This window comes from Lichenostomus cassidix, chromosome 3 (genome assembly GCF_008360975.1).
Source record: "Lichenostomus cassidix isolate B80296 chromosome 3, HeHo_3.0, whole genome shotgun sequence".
Lineage (NCBI taxonomy): Eukaryota > Metazoa > Chordata > Aves > Passeriformes > Meliphagidae > Lichenostomus > Lichenostomus cassidix.
The window spans coordinates 94,010,009-94,026,142 of NC_139483.1; the positions used below are offsets into that span (position 1 = coordinate 94,010,009).

The window sequence follows — 16,134 nt, forward strand, 5'->3', positions numbered from 1 at the left end:
AATTCAAAGCATGTTTCCCTTAAGAAACCAGCTGCATTGTCTAATGTATTGTTACCTATACTTAAAGCCATGTAGCTTCAAAGAAGTAAAATACTTCATTTAATTGTATTTAGTCAGTCCTTTTGAAATGTTTGGCTTTTTGTTTGCCTTAACCAAGTCAGCTCCTTTGCCATAAATATGGCTTTTGCATTAAAAGAATGGCATTGACAAGTCAGAATAGTTGTTAATACTTGTTAGAAGAAAAGTGCAAGTCCAAAAGCAGGCTTCTGTGCATTCACATACTTCTGATTTACATCCACAAACATTATGGCCTGAAAGAAACCACATTGTGCAAGGCACTTCACTGCATGGATCAGGGCTGCTCATTATCTCTGCTGGTATCACAGACTAATGAGATTTGCCTACGGCTCATTAGAAATGGGTTTGAGCTATATCTAGCTAGTTTAGAGACTTTCATTCAAGACAGATAATTGGAGTATTGCTATTAATGTGGTGTGCTAACTGGCACAATAATGACAGCTCTGGTTTCATTTACCTTGAGATTTCCACTATTAAGTTTTGTTTCAGTTGCTAGACATTTCTAAAATTCTCTTTTTTTGGAAGAAATACTTTCAAGCATACTTCCTGCCTATGGGTGTGTAATTATAGAGAATTGAACAAAAACCCTTTTCTTCTTTCTAGAATAAAGATGAAAAAAATCTCTCTTTAGACCATACTTTTCCTCCTGGATGTTTTTTGGCACCATAAATATCTCTAGTGACAAGTATTTAATTATAGAAACTTGACAAAGTTACCAAACATAACAATTGGCTGTTGATATCCTGGACAAAACAGATTTTTTTTGCTTCAGTGTACAGTTTCACTGATAAGGAGTAGTAACTATCCCTTCTATTTTATGGCAATGACACAGGCTTAACTTTATAGTATTAACACTGCAGTATACAGTGGTACAAATACATATTCAGATTTACCTCATGTTTTGTGCAAAAATATAATTCTTCATTGCTATTTAATATCTGAAGAAAAAATGTTCCGTTATGCAACTGCTAGTCTTAACATTACTATTTCGTACATATGTAGTTTGCACACACCTATGCTGTTCTTTCTGGAGACAGTTTCCCCTGATGTGCCATTTGGATGGTAAAAGATGGATGATTTGGCACTAGTCAGATGGAGCAAGAGTTTTGCAGATCAATCTGAATCCAATTCTCTTTGATTTATTACAGTACCAGAGAACTGTATCTGAATTAATGCAGTTACTCCCACTTGATCCCAATCATAGGTGACAATCGCCTTTAGTTTTCAGTGTATATATAGATGTTTATTTCACTTCCTTCTACATCTGCTTCTGTTCTCTGAGCCTCATGCATGATCCAAGGTGTGGGTTGAAAGCAGGTGACTTCTGAAACTGACATGCATTAACTTAACTATTTGGATGAAACATGTGTGTGAAATTAGGTGGTTAGATAGCTCCTCTCAGACATATGAAATTATAAAGAATAAATTGATAAATCATATATATTATAAAATAGTATGAATGAAACATCATTGCTATGTTTAATGGTTCTCTGTTATTTTCTGCAATCTTTTCCAAGTCCAGAAGCTTCATTTAATTGGCACTTCACTGTCCCAGTGAGATACTATTCCTTTGCAGTTATGGCTGAACAGTAGCAATGACAAGATGTACTTTTGGCCTTGCTTATCCTTATGCTGGTTTACATATTTTTATATTCTCTCTTCCAGCCTTTTTTTAAAATTTTCCTTTTCCAACCATTGTGCCCCATTCACACCAGCTTTGGGAAATACTGTAGAGGTTTTTGAAAGAAAAGGCTCCTTTTGAAAGGAAAGTTCAATGAAAAGTGTTAAGAATTTCTGTATCTTTTGCATCAAAATTGTGTTAACATTTAACATGAACAACAAGTCCTCAAAAATAAAATGAAACCATGTAACCTATTTCCAAACATTTAATGTGCGGCTGACTACTGCTGAAGGTGGCTCAGCCTGGGGACAACTGCAGCCAGGGTACCCAGTGAATTCAGAAGAATGCTTGGGAGCCCCTGTAGTGACTCTGCCTTTTGAATGAGAAGGGTGTTGCCTTTAACAGTAACAGCCTATTTGACTTGCAGTATTATAGTGTTTACAGGTCAGGATTCAGTTACTTTTTCTGCAAACAGTGCACCTGGGATTCATGATATGATGCAAAAGCTATAAAGCACCTTTTCTGACACTCAGATTCTGTTTCTATCTGCATACTTATCAAATGATTGGCTGAATTACTAAGAAATTAGTGTTTCATTTTCTCTGACATGACTACATGAATAACATTTAAATGATCTTTATCTCTCTGTTACCATCTGGTTATATACATTACAAACGTCATATAAAACCACTGAGCATATGGGCCTCTGTTTAAAACACAGTGCCCATTTGTCATAATTTTTCACTGAATTGTAGTGTTGGAATAATGACCACCGTGAGATAGTAGAAATATTGACCGTATTGATTAAAATTCTCTTCTTCATGAGGCTTCTGTAGAGCTTGGATTTGATGCTATGAGGTGATGAATGTATCCCAACAGGAGCTTGGATTACCTCTGATCTCGTACATGTCCCAAGGAGTGGATACCACCCAGTACCTTGCAGGTTCAGACTCATTATATTCACATGTGTTCCTTATGCTCCTGCAAACACCTGAAAGTTAACTTACTGTTAATCAATAGACTCAAAGTAAGCCATAAATGATGGAGCAGTTCATTATACTGCTTTGTGATTTCAATATAGTCATTTTCTGTCTGATTTTACTGACATTTTGAGACAAGCACGTTCCTTTTTTCCACAGGAAAATCTCATTTACTGAAGTAGCACTCTAATGAAAGAGAGTACTGTGCTTATTTATGACAAATATGAAAGGAAATAAACCTTTTATATAATTCTCTGAGAGAAGGGACTGCATGCAAAAGAATTTTAACAAAAATAATTTGGATACTTGTCAGCTGTTAACACCTTCTTTAAAACTTATATATGTCTCAGTTATGAGAACTTGTAGTGAGCCTCTCTTTGACTTCATATTGGCAAATTTGCACACATCCAGAGACCACACACAAACACCAGATACTATTTCAGATGTGGTTCTTTGGCAGACTCCAGCAGTAGTATTGTATTCTTCTGTATTAGTAACAACTTAGCCTGTATTATCTAAAATCATGATTTGATGGATGCTCATTTAGCCTTTGTAAGTTTCCAACAGATGCCTCTCCTGGTGCAGGGTAGGCATAAGACCCCTTTTTACCCTTAGCCTTTTCATTTCATCTTTTGAAATGGCAACCCTTCTTTCCCTATCAAGGAAACTAGAAATGAAGATGTTGCCCCTGGAGCAAATGAAAAATCTGAGTTGCCCTTTCCTTCAGGGAGTCTGGCCTTCATAAGCAGCTTAGCTTGGGATTTCATTTACAATGAGCCAAAAAATTAGTCATACCAGGATTTTTGTGTCCATGATTAACCTACTCCTATTTAAAGTCTTTGACTGTAAAAACTATACATCTAAAATCAGAAACACTGTCTTGCAAAACCTTTGTGAATATAGGAGAAGAATAGCTTTTCAAATGACAGTGTCAGTATTAATTTCTTGCAATAATTTTGTTTCATATGCTGCATTAAAGGAGGTGTAAAAGGAGTTCTATCATATTGTCTTATAAATATTTTGTTCACTGCATGACCTAACTTGAAAACCTAAACCTCTGCCTTCTGAGAAAAGTGAGCAAATTGTGGAAAGGTTTGCTTGTCCCTGCTCTGTGCCTAAAATAAAGATACAAGTCTTTTACAGGGCTCTTTTATGCCAGCTAGTTTTTCAATATGCACTATATCAAGTTCAAAGTACATTTGTCTGTATATTTATTGCATATTATATTGAATCTATAAGGTATTTTATTGAGTTCATTATGCTTCATATTTATCACATATTGCTTTACTGCGTTCAGCATAATCTTTAATCTATAGTACACTTTCATTTTATTTGGTACATTAGAACGTTTTCCCCTCTTTCCTTCTGTCATGATTACTCATACGCTTTTCCATGCCACTGTAATACTATTACATTATAAAAGCATTTGACAGAAGGTGTTTATCAGTCTTCTCATTTTTTAAGCATATTTTTCAGAGGTCTATAAATTGGCCTAAGTTTAGTATAAAATGTCTACAAGGGGATTTTGGGCACCAGCATTTTAAAGCCTTGTCATTTCAAATAATAATAAAAGAGGATTTGTGTCACAAATATGTGTCTGAAAACAGCATCTGTTCATATTAGCAAGCATTCTTGAAAGATCTTGTAGTGCTTCATGCTTTTGTTGCCATTTTTAAGGGCATTTATTTAATTTAAGGGCATAATTTACATTTTTAATCTCAGCACACCTCCTGTGAGCTGGATTCCCACCACGATTTGTAAATGAGCAGCGCTGGCAATCTCTGCTCAGGAGGCTTTGGTCTGGCATCTATGGTGAGACCTAACAGGGCCTGACTGTTGCACTGTTGTGAGCTGTGCCATGGATTCTCTCTGATTGTTATCCCCTTACTGCACAAATAAGACTGATATTGTTTTCTGGGTAATGCTGCTCTTAGTTCTGCCAAATGCTTGGGCATAGATGAATGAAGAAAAAAACACTTAGCACCTGGGATTCATTACTATTCATCTCCAGAAAAGCTGAAATGTGTTTCTTTTTCTTTTCTTTCAGATTATTACTTTAAGAGATTACATTCCCAAAATCATTGGTCCAGATGCTTTTAATCTGTATATTGGCCTTTATACAGGTTATGATCCCACAATGAATCCTACAGTTTCTAATGTATTTTCAACAGCTGCTTTTCGTTTTGGTCATGCAACAATCCAACCACTAGTAAGGCGATTGAATGCACAGTACTCAGATGATCCCAAACTCCCAAATCTTCATTTGCATGAAGTTTTCTTTAGTCCTTGGAGGCTCATTAAAGAAGGTATGGTCTTATTTAAACTGGTTCTGGTTTTTTTTGGGTTTTTTCTCCCCAGAATATTGTGACTTCTTTCAAAGTTACTAATGCTGAATTAGGAATGGGAGTATTTATTTAATTATATCATTTATTTAAGTTGTTAAAAGTATTCCAGAGTACTAAAATGAACTTGAATGATTATTCTCAGTTAAATAGATGACTGAATCAGAAAAACATTACTCTCCAGATTAAACCAATCTAGTAGATTGACAATAGAAAAATGAGTGTTGATGAAGATGTTTTTGGGGGGTTTTTTTGTTTGGTTGGTTTTTTTGATGAATTTATTAACAGGTTACAAAGTTCTTTTACACCGGGAGAAGATGGAGGTTTTTCATAGCACTATTACTTCTACATTAAATTAAAGGATATTTTTGCATGTGTTTGAAAGTAAAAGCTTGTGTGGACATAGAAACATATATGTATTCACATTTGTTATGAACATTGTAATGGCTTACATGTATGCCATAATACTATTATTTTTGTATTTGAAGGAGGCTTGGATCCTTTACTAAGAGGTCTTCTAGCACATCCAGCAAAACTGCAGGTACAAGATCAACTACTGAATGAGGAGTTAACAGAAAAACTGTTTGTATTGTCCAATAATGGTTCACTTGATTTATCATCACTGAATTTACAACGTGGTCGTGATCATGGACTACCAGGTCTATTGATTTTCATGAATTTTCATTCCAACTGGTAACTGAAGTATAACTGCTTATATTTGGGATGTAATCATAAACTTTTAAATAATAGCTTCAGTAAACAGAAAAGCAACTTAAGCCCTTTTCAAATGTAAGTTGCTAATATTTTTAACTTTGATGGAAAGAAAGCATTTCACAGCTTTTGAGATTAAAATAATCTGGCAAATCTGGAATCTAGAAGAGCAGTACTAGTGAGTCAATCTGGGTGGGCTCAGTGGAGGTACCTAAGGCTTGTTCTTGCTGGAGCCAGCTCCAGAGGAGTGGGTGTTTCTGCCTGAAGCAGTACTTGCCATCAGCAGGCTGTGCCCACCCTGTGGGATAGGTCAATTTAGGCACAGCCTCATTGGTTCCAGGTGGTGTAGATGGCAGAAGATATTGACAGATGTCTCCAGGAGTGGTGTGGATGGCTTAGTTAGGTACACACCTCATTTTAAGAAATATTACATGTTTTTGCCTGGTTTTTTGTGCTGGATGTTTTACTCCAGTCAGCCCAGGGTAAGATTGAACTAACAGTCCAGGAGCAATAGCCCACCAGGCCATGGATATACTGGCTTAGAGGAAGACTTCTAGAGCTTAGTTCAGATCCTGCCGTAATTTCCCTGATCAATTTAACCAATAATAGTAGGTCTTTCTTTATTTATGCATAACTGTGTATGACTATGGTTAAGGTTGTCAAAATCCAGTGCTTATAAATTTATTCATTTCATATATCATGCCTAACAGTCAAATCTAATCTTCCTTTAACATCATATTTGCAGGTTATAATGAATGGCGAGAATTCTGTGGTTTACCAAAGCTGGAAACTCACACTGACCTGAATACAGTAATAACCAATCACAACATGACTGAAAAAATCATGGAATTGTACCACGATCCTAACAATATTGATGTCTGGCTTGGCGGCCTGGTGGAAGACTTTCTTCCAGGAGCTAGGACGGGTCCCCTGTTTGCATGTATAATTGGAAAGCAAATGAAAGCACTAAGGGATGGTGACCGGTGAGTTTATTATGCAGTCAAATCATGTGTAGAAACCCAGCAGCATTGGAGATTTTACAGCCACTTAAATACACTTCAAACAAACCATTCTCTGCCCCTTGCACATTTTTGTATTAGCTCCTTCAGTTTTGTTGGGTGAGCTTTTGATTTTTCTTCTTTGGTTCATTCTTAGTCTCAATTCCAGGTGACATGGAGTTGTTTCTAAGGTACTGAGATGTCCAGTTGTGTACTCCTGCTGAAAATGCAAGGTGCCACCAGAAGTCAAATATGTCAGGGGCCCATAACTTCTGTGTGGATGGATATAACACTGTGCAGGCTTTATTCCCCCTGAGGACTGCACCTGGGCTCAGGAGCAGGAAGAACCTCAATATTTTTCTTTGGCAACTGCAGCAAAGTCAGATGGGATAGGCAAAAAGCTGTAATTCAGGCTTCATAGCGGGTGTAATAAAAACACCACGTACCTGGCCTTATGTGAATTGGGATTGCAGAGTGTTCCCAGAGTGTCCTCATTGGACACAGCATAGAATGTCACTTCACCCAACCCTGCACAAGTGCCACTAGGATCTTGCACCAGTACAACACTTCACACCAGAAAGGCAGGAAAAGTTAAGCTTTAGATCACAACAGGGTGCAAAAAGTTGTTTATATCCTGCTTCTGCTCATGAAGCAATTATAAAACCACGCTTTTTTTCATTTTTGTCATGTTCTTGTGGCAGTAATTTTGGATCTCATGAGAAGACTAATTTTAAACTGCTCACACCATGCTAGCAGTGGTGTTTTAACTACATCTGGTCCTTACGCTGACCTTTAAGCCTCTCTTGTAAGTCACTGCTATGGAAAGAAACCATTATGGAAATAATCATCCAAGGCGGAATTTAAATCTGAACTTTAAAAAATGTTAATTAATTAGCTCACAGGAAAAAGCAATGTTAATCATAAAGGTGGTATCTTATTTGCATAAACTCTATAGACAACAAACTTCCACTGAGCTGTGTTAAAAACATGGTTGAAAGTCTTCTAAATTGTACAGACATACTTGTTCCTATCTGGGGAAGGAGTATCTGTGGAGGTCCTTTCAGCCTCCTTGACGATCAGCGAGAGGAAGAAAGCAGCAGTCTCAATGTGAGATATAAAGCAAGCTCCATTTTATTTCACCAAACGAGAAACTTATATACCGTTACAGATGTTACTAATTATAGTTACACACGTATCTGCAGTTTGTTCTCACATCTAAAGGGTTTTCTCCCTCATTCTTTGTTAATCACAAGTTCACTCCCAGCATACTTCTCACGGTACTCTCAAAGCACACAGGCACAGCTGCACCCCCCTGGCACCTTCCCACAAAGCGTTCTCAGGGAAGCGAAGTGCGGTGGCCTGTATATGGCCTGCTTAACTAACACAAGTTTTGCTGGAAAACTGCGTTTTCCAACACCTCCTTTCTATTATTCAGTGCCTTACATGTTACTAATATTCAGTGTCTTATAATACTACTAGTATTAAATAAACAAAAGCATAATTTAATATGTTAAATCCAAATTGAGAAAAAGAGAGTTCCAATAATGAAAGAATTCCTCAAGTTCCTGCCACAAAGTTTGTGACAGCTAGCTTAAACATGAAATGGTATTCTGTCATTAATAACAAAGGAACCACCTAAGAGAAGTGAGAAGTATGTAACAACTTGTTATAGTTGTCACTTAATAAGCATGGAAGAGTTCAACACTCAATGCAACATCTGGTCAGGTAGAGTGTTGGGTGTTATCTCTAACTGCACCAGTGACACTATATACACTAGATACTCTACTTGACAGATCTGTAAGTAGAGGTTTAAAAATAACTCTTCTAATGTACCCTTTAATTTAAGAAATCAAGCCTATGTGGAATTTTCATCTGACTGAACTGAAAATTCTGATAGTCCTAAAATCTTTTGTAAGTAATTTGACAAAACAGAAAAGATTTTCTTCTTCCTATATGCTAAATTCAGGAACTGTCTTAACCTTAACCACATAATCTGAAACAATTTTTTTCTGATCCATCAGCCTCCCTCCATCTCTTCCTCCTCTGAATATTTTTGCAATCTCAGGATTTGAAACATTTGGGCAAAAATTCTGTGGTTTTGTCATTCTTTGCATGGGGATTTGGTCACCTGATACAAATTGGATGGAGCAAACCAAAATGTTTGTTAGAGTAAACACCTATGTGTTGGGTAGATTAAAAATTCTTTTTTCATCCAAGCCTGTAGATAAAACTGAATTTTGCAATGAAAGTAAAATAGTTTTTACTGTATGTGAAAGGGGAAATGATATGTGCAGGAGAGCTGAGTGGAGAAAAGTGTTTGATAGCTTTGGTTATGGGAAGGGGCCTGGGAATCATCAGTGAGGTTTCAGGATGCTCTGAGAAGATTAGGAACAGTGCTCAGGTGAGGTGCAGGAGGAAGGCTTCTTCTTTTTTTCTCCTTCCAGCCCCTCCATCTCTCCTGCAATTCTTGTCACAGTGCTGCCGAGTTGTGGGACGTTTGCTTCACCCCTGCTGCTGTACACTGCCTCCTCCTTCAATACAGGCAAAGTGGTACAGGTTTTTTATCAAATCAGGCTGCTGAAGGTAACTGTTGGCCTACAAATAGAGTCAGTTTTCCAACATTTCACATGTACTTACTTTATTAAACAGGCATGCTCCTGTTGGCAGCAGGATCTAATTTGCCCTGAAATCCACCCTAGCGCACACTGGCAGTCCTCATCCTCCCTAGAACACAAACAACTACCAGACTTCCCATTTGTATGGCACCTTTAGACACAGCTCATAAAAAACTTAAAAATGCTGCACATGTTCCAGGTTTGAAGAGTCCACAGTGAATATTGCTTTTCCCTTCTAATCAGGCAGTTGTAAATACAAACTCACAGACTTTTCTAGAAACCTCAGCCATGTGCCCCCTGTATTATGGATCATAAGTCCTGTGTTAAACCTGAGGTCAGTATGTACAGTGTGATCACTCCCATGCTCTACTGCTGACTGTCCTCTGTCATGTTACCACAAATCCTGCCTAGCATTTGGGAAAATCCTAACTGGCCTGAGCCTGGGTTCCATAAGGAACTAAGCAGTTTAGCAGTCCTTATCACTGTTTAATTTACTAATAGAGATGTTCTATCAAACCCTCCAATTTTTTTTTTTCCATTAACGACATATTTATATACAAAATGTTTGTCTTTCCTTTCCCCGCAGTTTTTTCTTTCCTTTTACCTTTAAATGTATATGTATGTGTGTATGCATACATGTATATTTTATATAATGTCACCATTTAATAGACACACCTTTTCACCACCAACTGGTTCCTCTGTTCTGACGCTATACTCCTGATCTGACAAAAATTAGCAGCTCTTGTCTGTTTCAGGCAGCCCTCTTAGCTTACTTTTTGTATGATCAAAAGCATAATTACTGTCTTCTGTTTTTCTACTATAATTAATCTGCATATCTACAGGTTTCTTAGCAAATTGAGGGCTCTTTATTAACCAGAGAAGCATTCAGGAATACCTGTTTTCTCAGCAACCATTCAGTAAGGACAAGCAGAATTCAAAAGCTTTGGAATGGGGAAACCTATTATGGTTACTTCTCCAATTCTTCTGTAATTTATGCTTTAAACAATTTATACGTTAAACAATTTATAAGTGAACAGCACATGTTAGTGTGTGTAGGAGTAAGGATCCAGTTCAATCAAATTTGTTTCAAGCTTTTCTCTCAGGTGGCCCTGTTTAATCAAGGAAAAGCAATTCAGCTGCCTTTAACATATTACCTGTGTTAACCAGTAAAACAAACTCACACTAGCCTTTTTATGACTGGTTCTGTTTGATCATGGTGTTTACTTTTATTAATGTTATATTCACCTATTTTTACTGTAATTCTAATTTTTGGTATTTTCTATAAAGTACTGTGAAAGCATGAATAAGCTCTTTAAATTAGATCTTTTGCAAAAGTAGTTTCTATCAATCTTTCCAGATTTTGGTGGGAAAATGATAATGTTTTCACTGAAGCTCAAAAGAATGAACTCGAAAAACATTCATTGTCCCGTGTGATTTGTGACAACACAGGAATTTCTGAAGTGCCGGCAGATGCCTTTCAGCTTGGAAAGTTTCCACAGGATTTTAAACATTGTAACAATGTACCTGGGATGAATTTAGAAGCCTGGCAAGAATTTTATCAGGAAGGTAATCCAGTAGTTACCGATCTTTTCTGATGGGAAGGGTGTGTAAGGGCAGTGAAAGTACTGATCTTGGTTGTGGCAGGTCTTGAATTACCAGTCTGAATCAGATCTTTAGTATTTCTATCATTTAGAAGTGGGATCACAGAATCATAGAACATTTTAGCTTGTAAGGGATCTTTACAAGACACCTAGTCCAGCCCAGCTGCAATGGCCAGGGACATATTCAAGTAGATCAGATTGCTCAGACCCCTGCGCAATCAGAACTCAAAGGTTTCCAGGGATGGGACTTCCACCACCTTCCTGGGCAACTTGTGCCAGTGTTTCAGCACTCTCATTGTAAAAAACTAATTTAAATCAACCTTCTTTCAGTTTAAAAACATTACCCCTTGTCCTATTGCAACAGGTCCTCTTAAAATGTTTGTTCAAATTATTCTTAGAAGACTTTTAAATAATGACAGGCTGAAATAAGGTCTCCCTGGAGCCTTCTCCTCTCCAGGCTGAACAACCCCAACTCTCTCAGCCTCTCTCTTCACATGAGAAGTGCTCCAGCCCTCTGATCATCTATGTTGCCCTATTCTGGACTTGCTCCAACAGGTCCGCATCGTTCTTATGTTGTAATGCTAGTTTTATGAGGATTAGAAATCAAACTTGTGGTATTCCATGTAAATTCTTTTCCAGAAATGAAAAATTAGTCTTGATTGCCTTAAAACATGTGAGAAATTTCATTGATGTTAATATTTATAGCAGCAATGGACAATAACATCCATTTGCAAGTGTGTAGTGGCAATTTTTAAAAAGTCTTTCTATTTGTAGATGAACTATGTGGAACACCAAAGAATGTGGAAAATGGTGATTTTGTATACTGTTCAGAATTTGGAAAATCTGCAGTGACTTATACATGTCACTATGGATTTCAGTTACAAGGAGAAGAGCAATTAACCTGCACAAGTGAAGGATGGAACTTTGAGCCTCCAGTTTGTATAGGTATCTGTTATTACTATTATTGTTATTATTATTTCTGGATTTTCTAGCAGCTGAAGTCCAGCACAGCTCATCAGATGTGAATTCACTCCTTTCTTTTCTTGTAGTTAGCCTTCTGGAGTTATAGGTGTAATAACACAATAATGTGAAACTCTCTCCAGAATGCTATCTCAATCTCGACCCATCCTGATTCAGCAATCAAGTTGACAATAGGAAAATGGCACTAAAAATTGCCTACTTAAGCAAAAATCAAGTATATTAACAGCTGGGGTGGGGTGAGGGGTTGGGGGAGAAAAAAGCAGCAAATCAGAATTATACATTGCTTCCTCCTACATTCAACAGAACAGCATGACAAACAGTTGTCATTTTCCTGGCATTGTTTCAATGGATGCTTTACATAAAAATTGAGCTCTGCACCACTAGGTCATGTGCCATCCTAAAATTTTAGTTAAAGAGAAAGGAAAAGATTCTGTGAAGTGAATAAGTCAAATTAAGCAAACTAATAATCACTTTAGGTCCAACCTCCCTCTCCCAAATAGCTGTGAAAAGATTTGCCAGAAGTCAATTACTTCTGCAGGTATAAAAGTAGAGCAGGTGAAAAATCAGTAAAAAGATATTTTGTTTCATGCACATTTTCACAGGAACCTTTTTCTGTTATTTTAATCATTCTTTCATCTTCAGTTTTCCCTTTGCCTTTTACTATTCAATAGAATAGGTTAGAAAGAGATTGTGGCAGATATTTCAAGACTTTCACTCTGCATGCTATGAAGGATGAATTTTCTCTGTTCACATTTCAAATGTGTGTGCTTATAATGGCAGTGTGTGTACATATACTCATATATGTATATGTATGTGTGTGTGTATATATATATATATATATATATATATATATATATATATTTTCACACTGCTCTGCTTTATAAGAACATGAGAGAAAACTAAACCCAAAAAGGCCATATTTCAGAATACATTATGGATGGTGGTAAATTAATTTGACTGCAAGTGCTGCAGCTCATCCACAATAAAGTCTTCTTGTTGGTATTTCTGTTATAGCAGAATAGAAAGCTCTTCATTCTAATTGTATACCTGGTATGGAAAAGTCAAATGAAATATGCAGCTCTTTCCTTTATTCAAATCCTATTTATCCACTGAATTCCACCCACATAAATACCATATAAAGAAATAAAGCTGTTAAATGAATTATAATAAAACCTTTTCAATAGATTAATGTTCTGGCAGCGAAAGGAATAAATAAGTTAAATGAGTGAATCATTCCTTGTCCTAGTTTCTTTTAATATGTTCAGTAATGTAAACAAAAGACTGTATATCTGCTATAGGAAAATAAGCTGCTGCATTTACTAAATAAGCAATGCCTTTATTAAAGGAAAACCATCAAAACCCACTTATGCAGATGCCACTTGAGTTTTACAGTATAAAGCACTTTGTTCCACGCATGTCTGTGCAATATGTTCCCATTCTTTTAAATGTGCAGCAAATTAGGAATAAATCAAGCAATATAATGAGGAGGATAGAGCTTAGCATTTTTGCAGATGGTTTCAAAATTACATGCTGCTCTGGAAAAGACAGAGTGGCTTGCTGGCTAAAGTATAGGATTCTGAGGGCTGTTAATTCCTGCTTACTAACTTGGGCTTTGACTGATATAATTTCTATTGATTCAGGAAGTCGTTTAGTGCTAGAATATGCTACCTTCTTTTATATTAAGTGCTGTCATACTCCTGACAGATAACTCTGTTTACTTTGCTTTAGTAAAACTACTGCTCACTGAGTAGCAGGGTAGGCTGGTCAGATCTGACAAGCACTATTTGGTGATGAAGAGGAATTATCTAGTTAGCAGATAGTATGACTGTGTATCTACAGAAGCTGAAGCAGCACATTTTGAAGTACAGTGCTGAATTACCTGCCCAGGCAAAGGCTGGGCAGGTTTCTTCCCCCAGACAATTATGGAGCCAGTGAGCATTAACTCAAAATGCAGTTTTGAAGGGAGTAACACTTACTCAGAAATCTTCATCCCAAACAGATTCCTTTCCTGCTTCAAAGAAGTGTTACAAAAGTTATTGTTTCTTAGGGGTTCTGAAGTTTAAGATTTTTTCTTGTGTGATTAGTCTTTTGACTGTCTTACTTCATAACTATCTTTGGGCGCAGCTATTGTTTTGTATTAAAACTTGACAGAACTAGGCTTGATCCTATTTCAAATGATAGAATTCCCTAAGTGGTCTGAGTGTCAATGCTAAACTAAGTCAATAAATACAGGTCAGTTTCTAATACTGATTGAAAATAACTACTTATATTGAAGAGGCAGATCAAACATTGTGATAGAGAAGGAAAGTAATAAAACCAAAAAGACAAGACTCTGAAGACTCAGCTAGTTTCCATATATCGACCTACAGTGCTTGCCAGGACCATTGGTCAGAGACATTAAACAAGCTGTCAGATATACAGAACCAATGGGAAACAACTAACTAAAATAGCACTGGACACCCAATTTTAGTCAACTGAATTCAGTCATGCAAGTAAATGTTACACAGAAAGAAGAAAAGTGAAGAAATATGAAAAGACCTTTTTCTTTCCCTCACTGACTACTTTCTCTCCTGCACTGCTGTTTCCCATTTCATCACGTAATCAGAAAGTGACAGTGAAAGATCTTGAAAGGCCTCAAGAACAATATTTTTATGTACATTTTTCAGTGGAAAATTGTTCATCTGCTCAACATTCTGCTAGGATACTGTCATTTCACAGAATTTATATAGCATCTAGAAACAACCATCCTTGCAGTGATATCACAAATTTTGGTCATAAATTTTGTAACCAAAGCTAACCTGAAAACTTGTCTTCTCAAAATCATGCCCAAAAGTGTACAGAATTATGTCAGCATTATTATTTTCGTTATGTCTATAGAGCACAGGATGAAAAAGTTTATAGAGTGAGTCAAAGTCTTATGACATGAACACATGGAAGAAGACCTCTCAAGTTTATGGTCTGCGTTTTTGAAAATTCAGCCCACAGCCATTTGTAGTTTTTGGTGGATTACAAAAACAACGTGTTATTTTTTTCATCATTTCCAGTTTTAAAACAAATAAATGGAAACAACAAAAAACAACAAACCCACCCACTTTGTGCTTTAAACAGTAACAATACAGATTTTCATCATTGCCTATCTCTCATTGAAAGTGTACAATGCCTTTCATTTATGAATCCTTGTAAAAAGTTTTATGAGAAATTAGTAATCCCCTTTTAATTTCTAATTATTATTGATCCGTGTGTATTCATTTTGCAGACATTGATGAATGTGGAAATGAAATTAATCCACCATGCCCTCCTTCTGCTACATGCATTAACACTAAAGGCAGCTACAAATGTCTCCACACTGATCCTTACAAGCTGGCAGAAGATGGAAGAACATGCATTGGTAATGGTTGTGAACCTACTGTCCATTAAAACTTCCTCTGTTCCATTCTACAGTGCTGTAAAAATTCATCAAATTGAGTTTTATTGAATATCTGTCAACATATATGAAAAAACTCTACACAACCATGGGCGTAAAGACACAGACAGATTCTGTAAATGAAGGTATTGAATAAATAATACTGATACAGAAATAAGCTTCTCATTTCATTCCTATTGTATAGTAATTACTAAGTATTTCCTTGGCAGTGTGTATGATGGGTGAATCAAATCTGTCTCAGTTTCTTCTAGTTAGTATCTAAATTCAACATCCAAATATTAACTAAGTTCCACTGGACACATTCCAAAACTGTTAACCCTTTCAGAGCTAGCAGAAATTATGCATTTTCTTGTGGTAGAAAAGGAAAGTAATAAAACCAAAAAAAGAAGACACTGAAGGCTCAGCTAGTTGTCCACATATGGGCTTTTCAGTATGTTTGGAAGCTGTATGGTATAGGTTTAGGGAGATTATGAGTGCAGTTGTCCACTGAGGCTGAGCAATAGCAGTTCTGAGGAAAGCGCCATGAAAACCTACAATCCAAACTCAAGTGAATGGGTGTTTGCTTTATCTAGATGCCCAAGGGAAGCACATAATGTTTAAACCACTCAGATCTTGCATATAGAATGCTGGACGCCACACAATCGTAAGCACACAGACTCTTACTGATGGCACATTTCTTGTTTCCTGCTTCAGCAAATAACTTGGTTATGTCATGTGGAATTACATTGTCTTTTATTATTTGTTGGTCTAGAAAACACAGGATGATAATGTCCCAGCAAAAAA

The 16,134-nt window shown here is 36.6% G+C and overlaps 1 protein-coding gene across 1 annotated transcript in view; it reads left to right on the forward strand.

Annotated features, from left to right (window-relative positions):
* TPO (thyroid peroxidase) overlaps positions 1-15,471 on the forward strand; it is a 56,216-nt gene extending 40,745 nt beyond the window's left edge. Inside the window, exons 8-13 of the mRNA XM_085056755.1 lie at positions 4,727-4,985; positions 5,510-5,680; positions 6,478-6,715; positions 10,703-10,911; positions 11,721-11,891; positions 15,184-15,471. Coding sequence (XP_084912881.1) covers positions 4,727-4,985; positions 5,510-5,680; positions 6,478-6,715; positions 10,703-10,911; positions 11,721-11,891; positions 15,184-15,344 — 1,209 coding nt within the window. The 3' untranslated portion in view covers positions 15,345-15,471. The remainder of the gene's footprint in view (positions 1-4,726; positions 4,986-5,509; positions 5,681-6,477; positions 6,716-10,702; positions 10,912-11,720; positions 11,892-15,183) is intronic.
* The last annotated feature ends 663 nt before the right edge of the window (positions 15,472-16,134 follow it).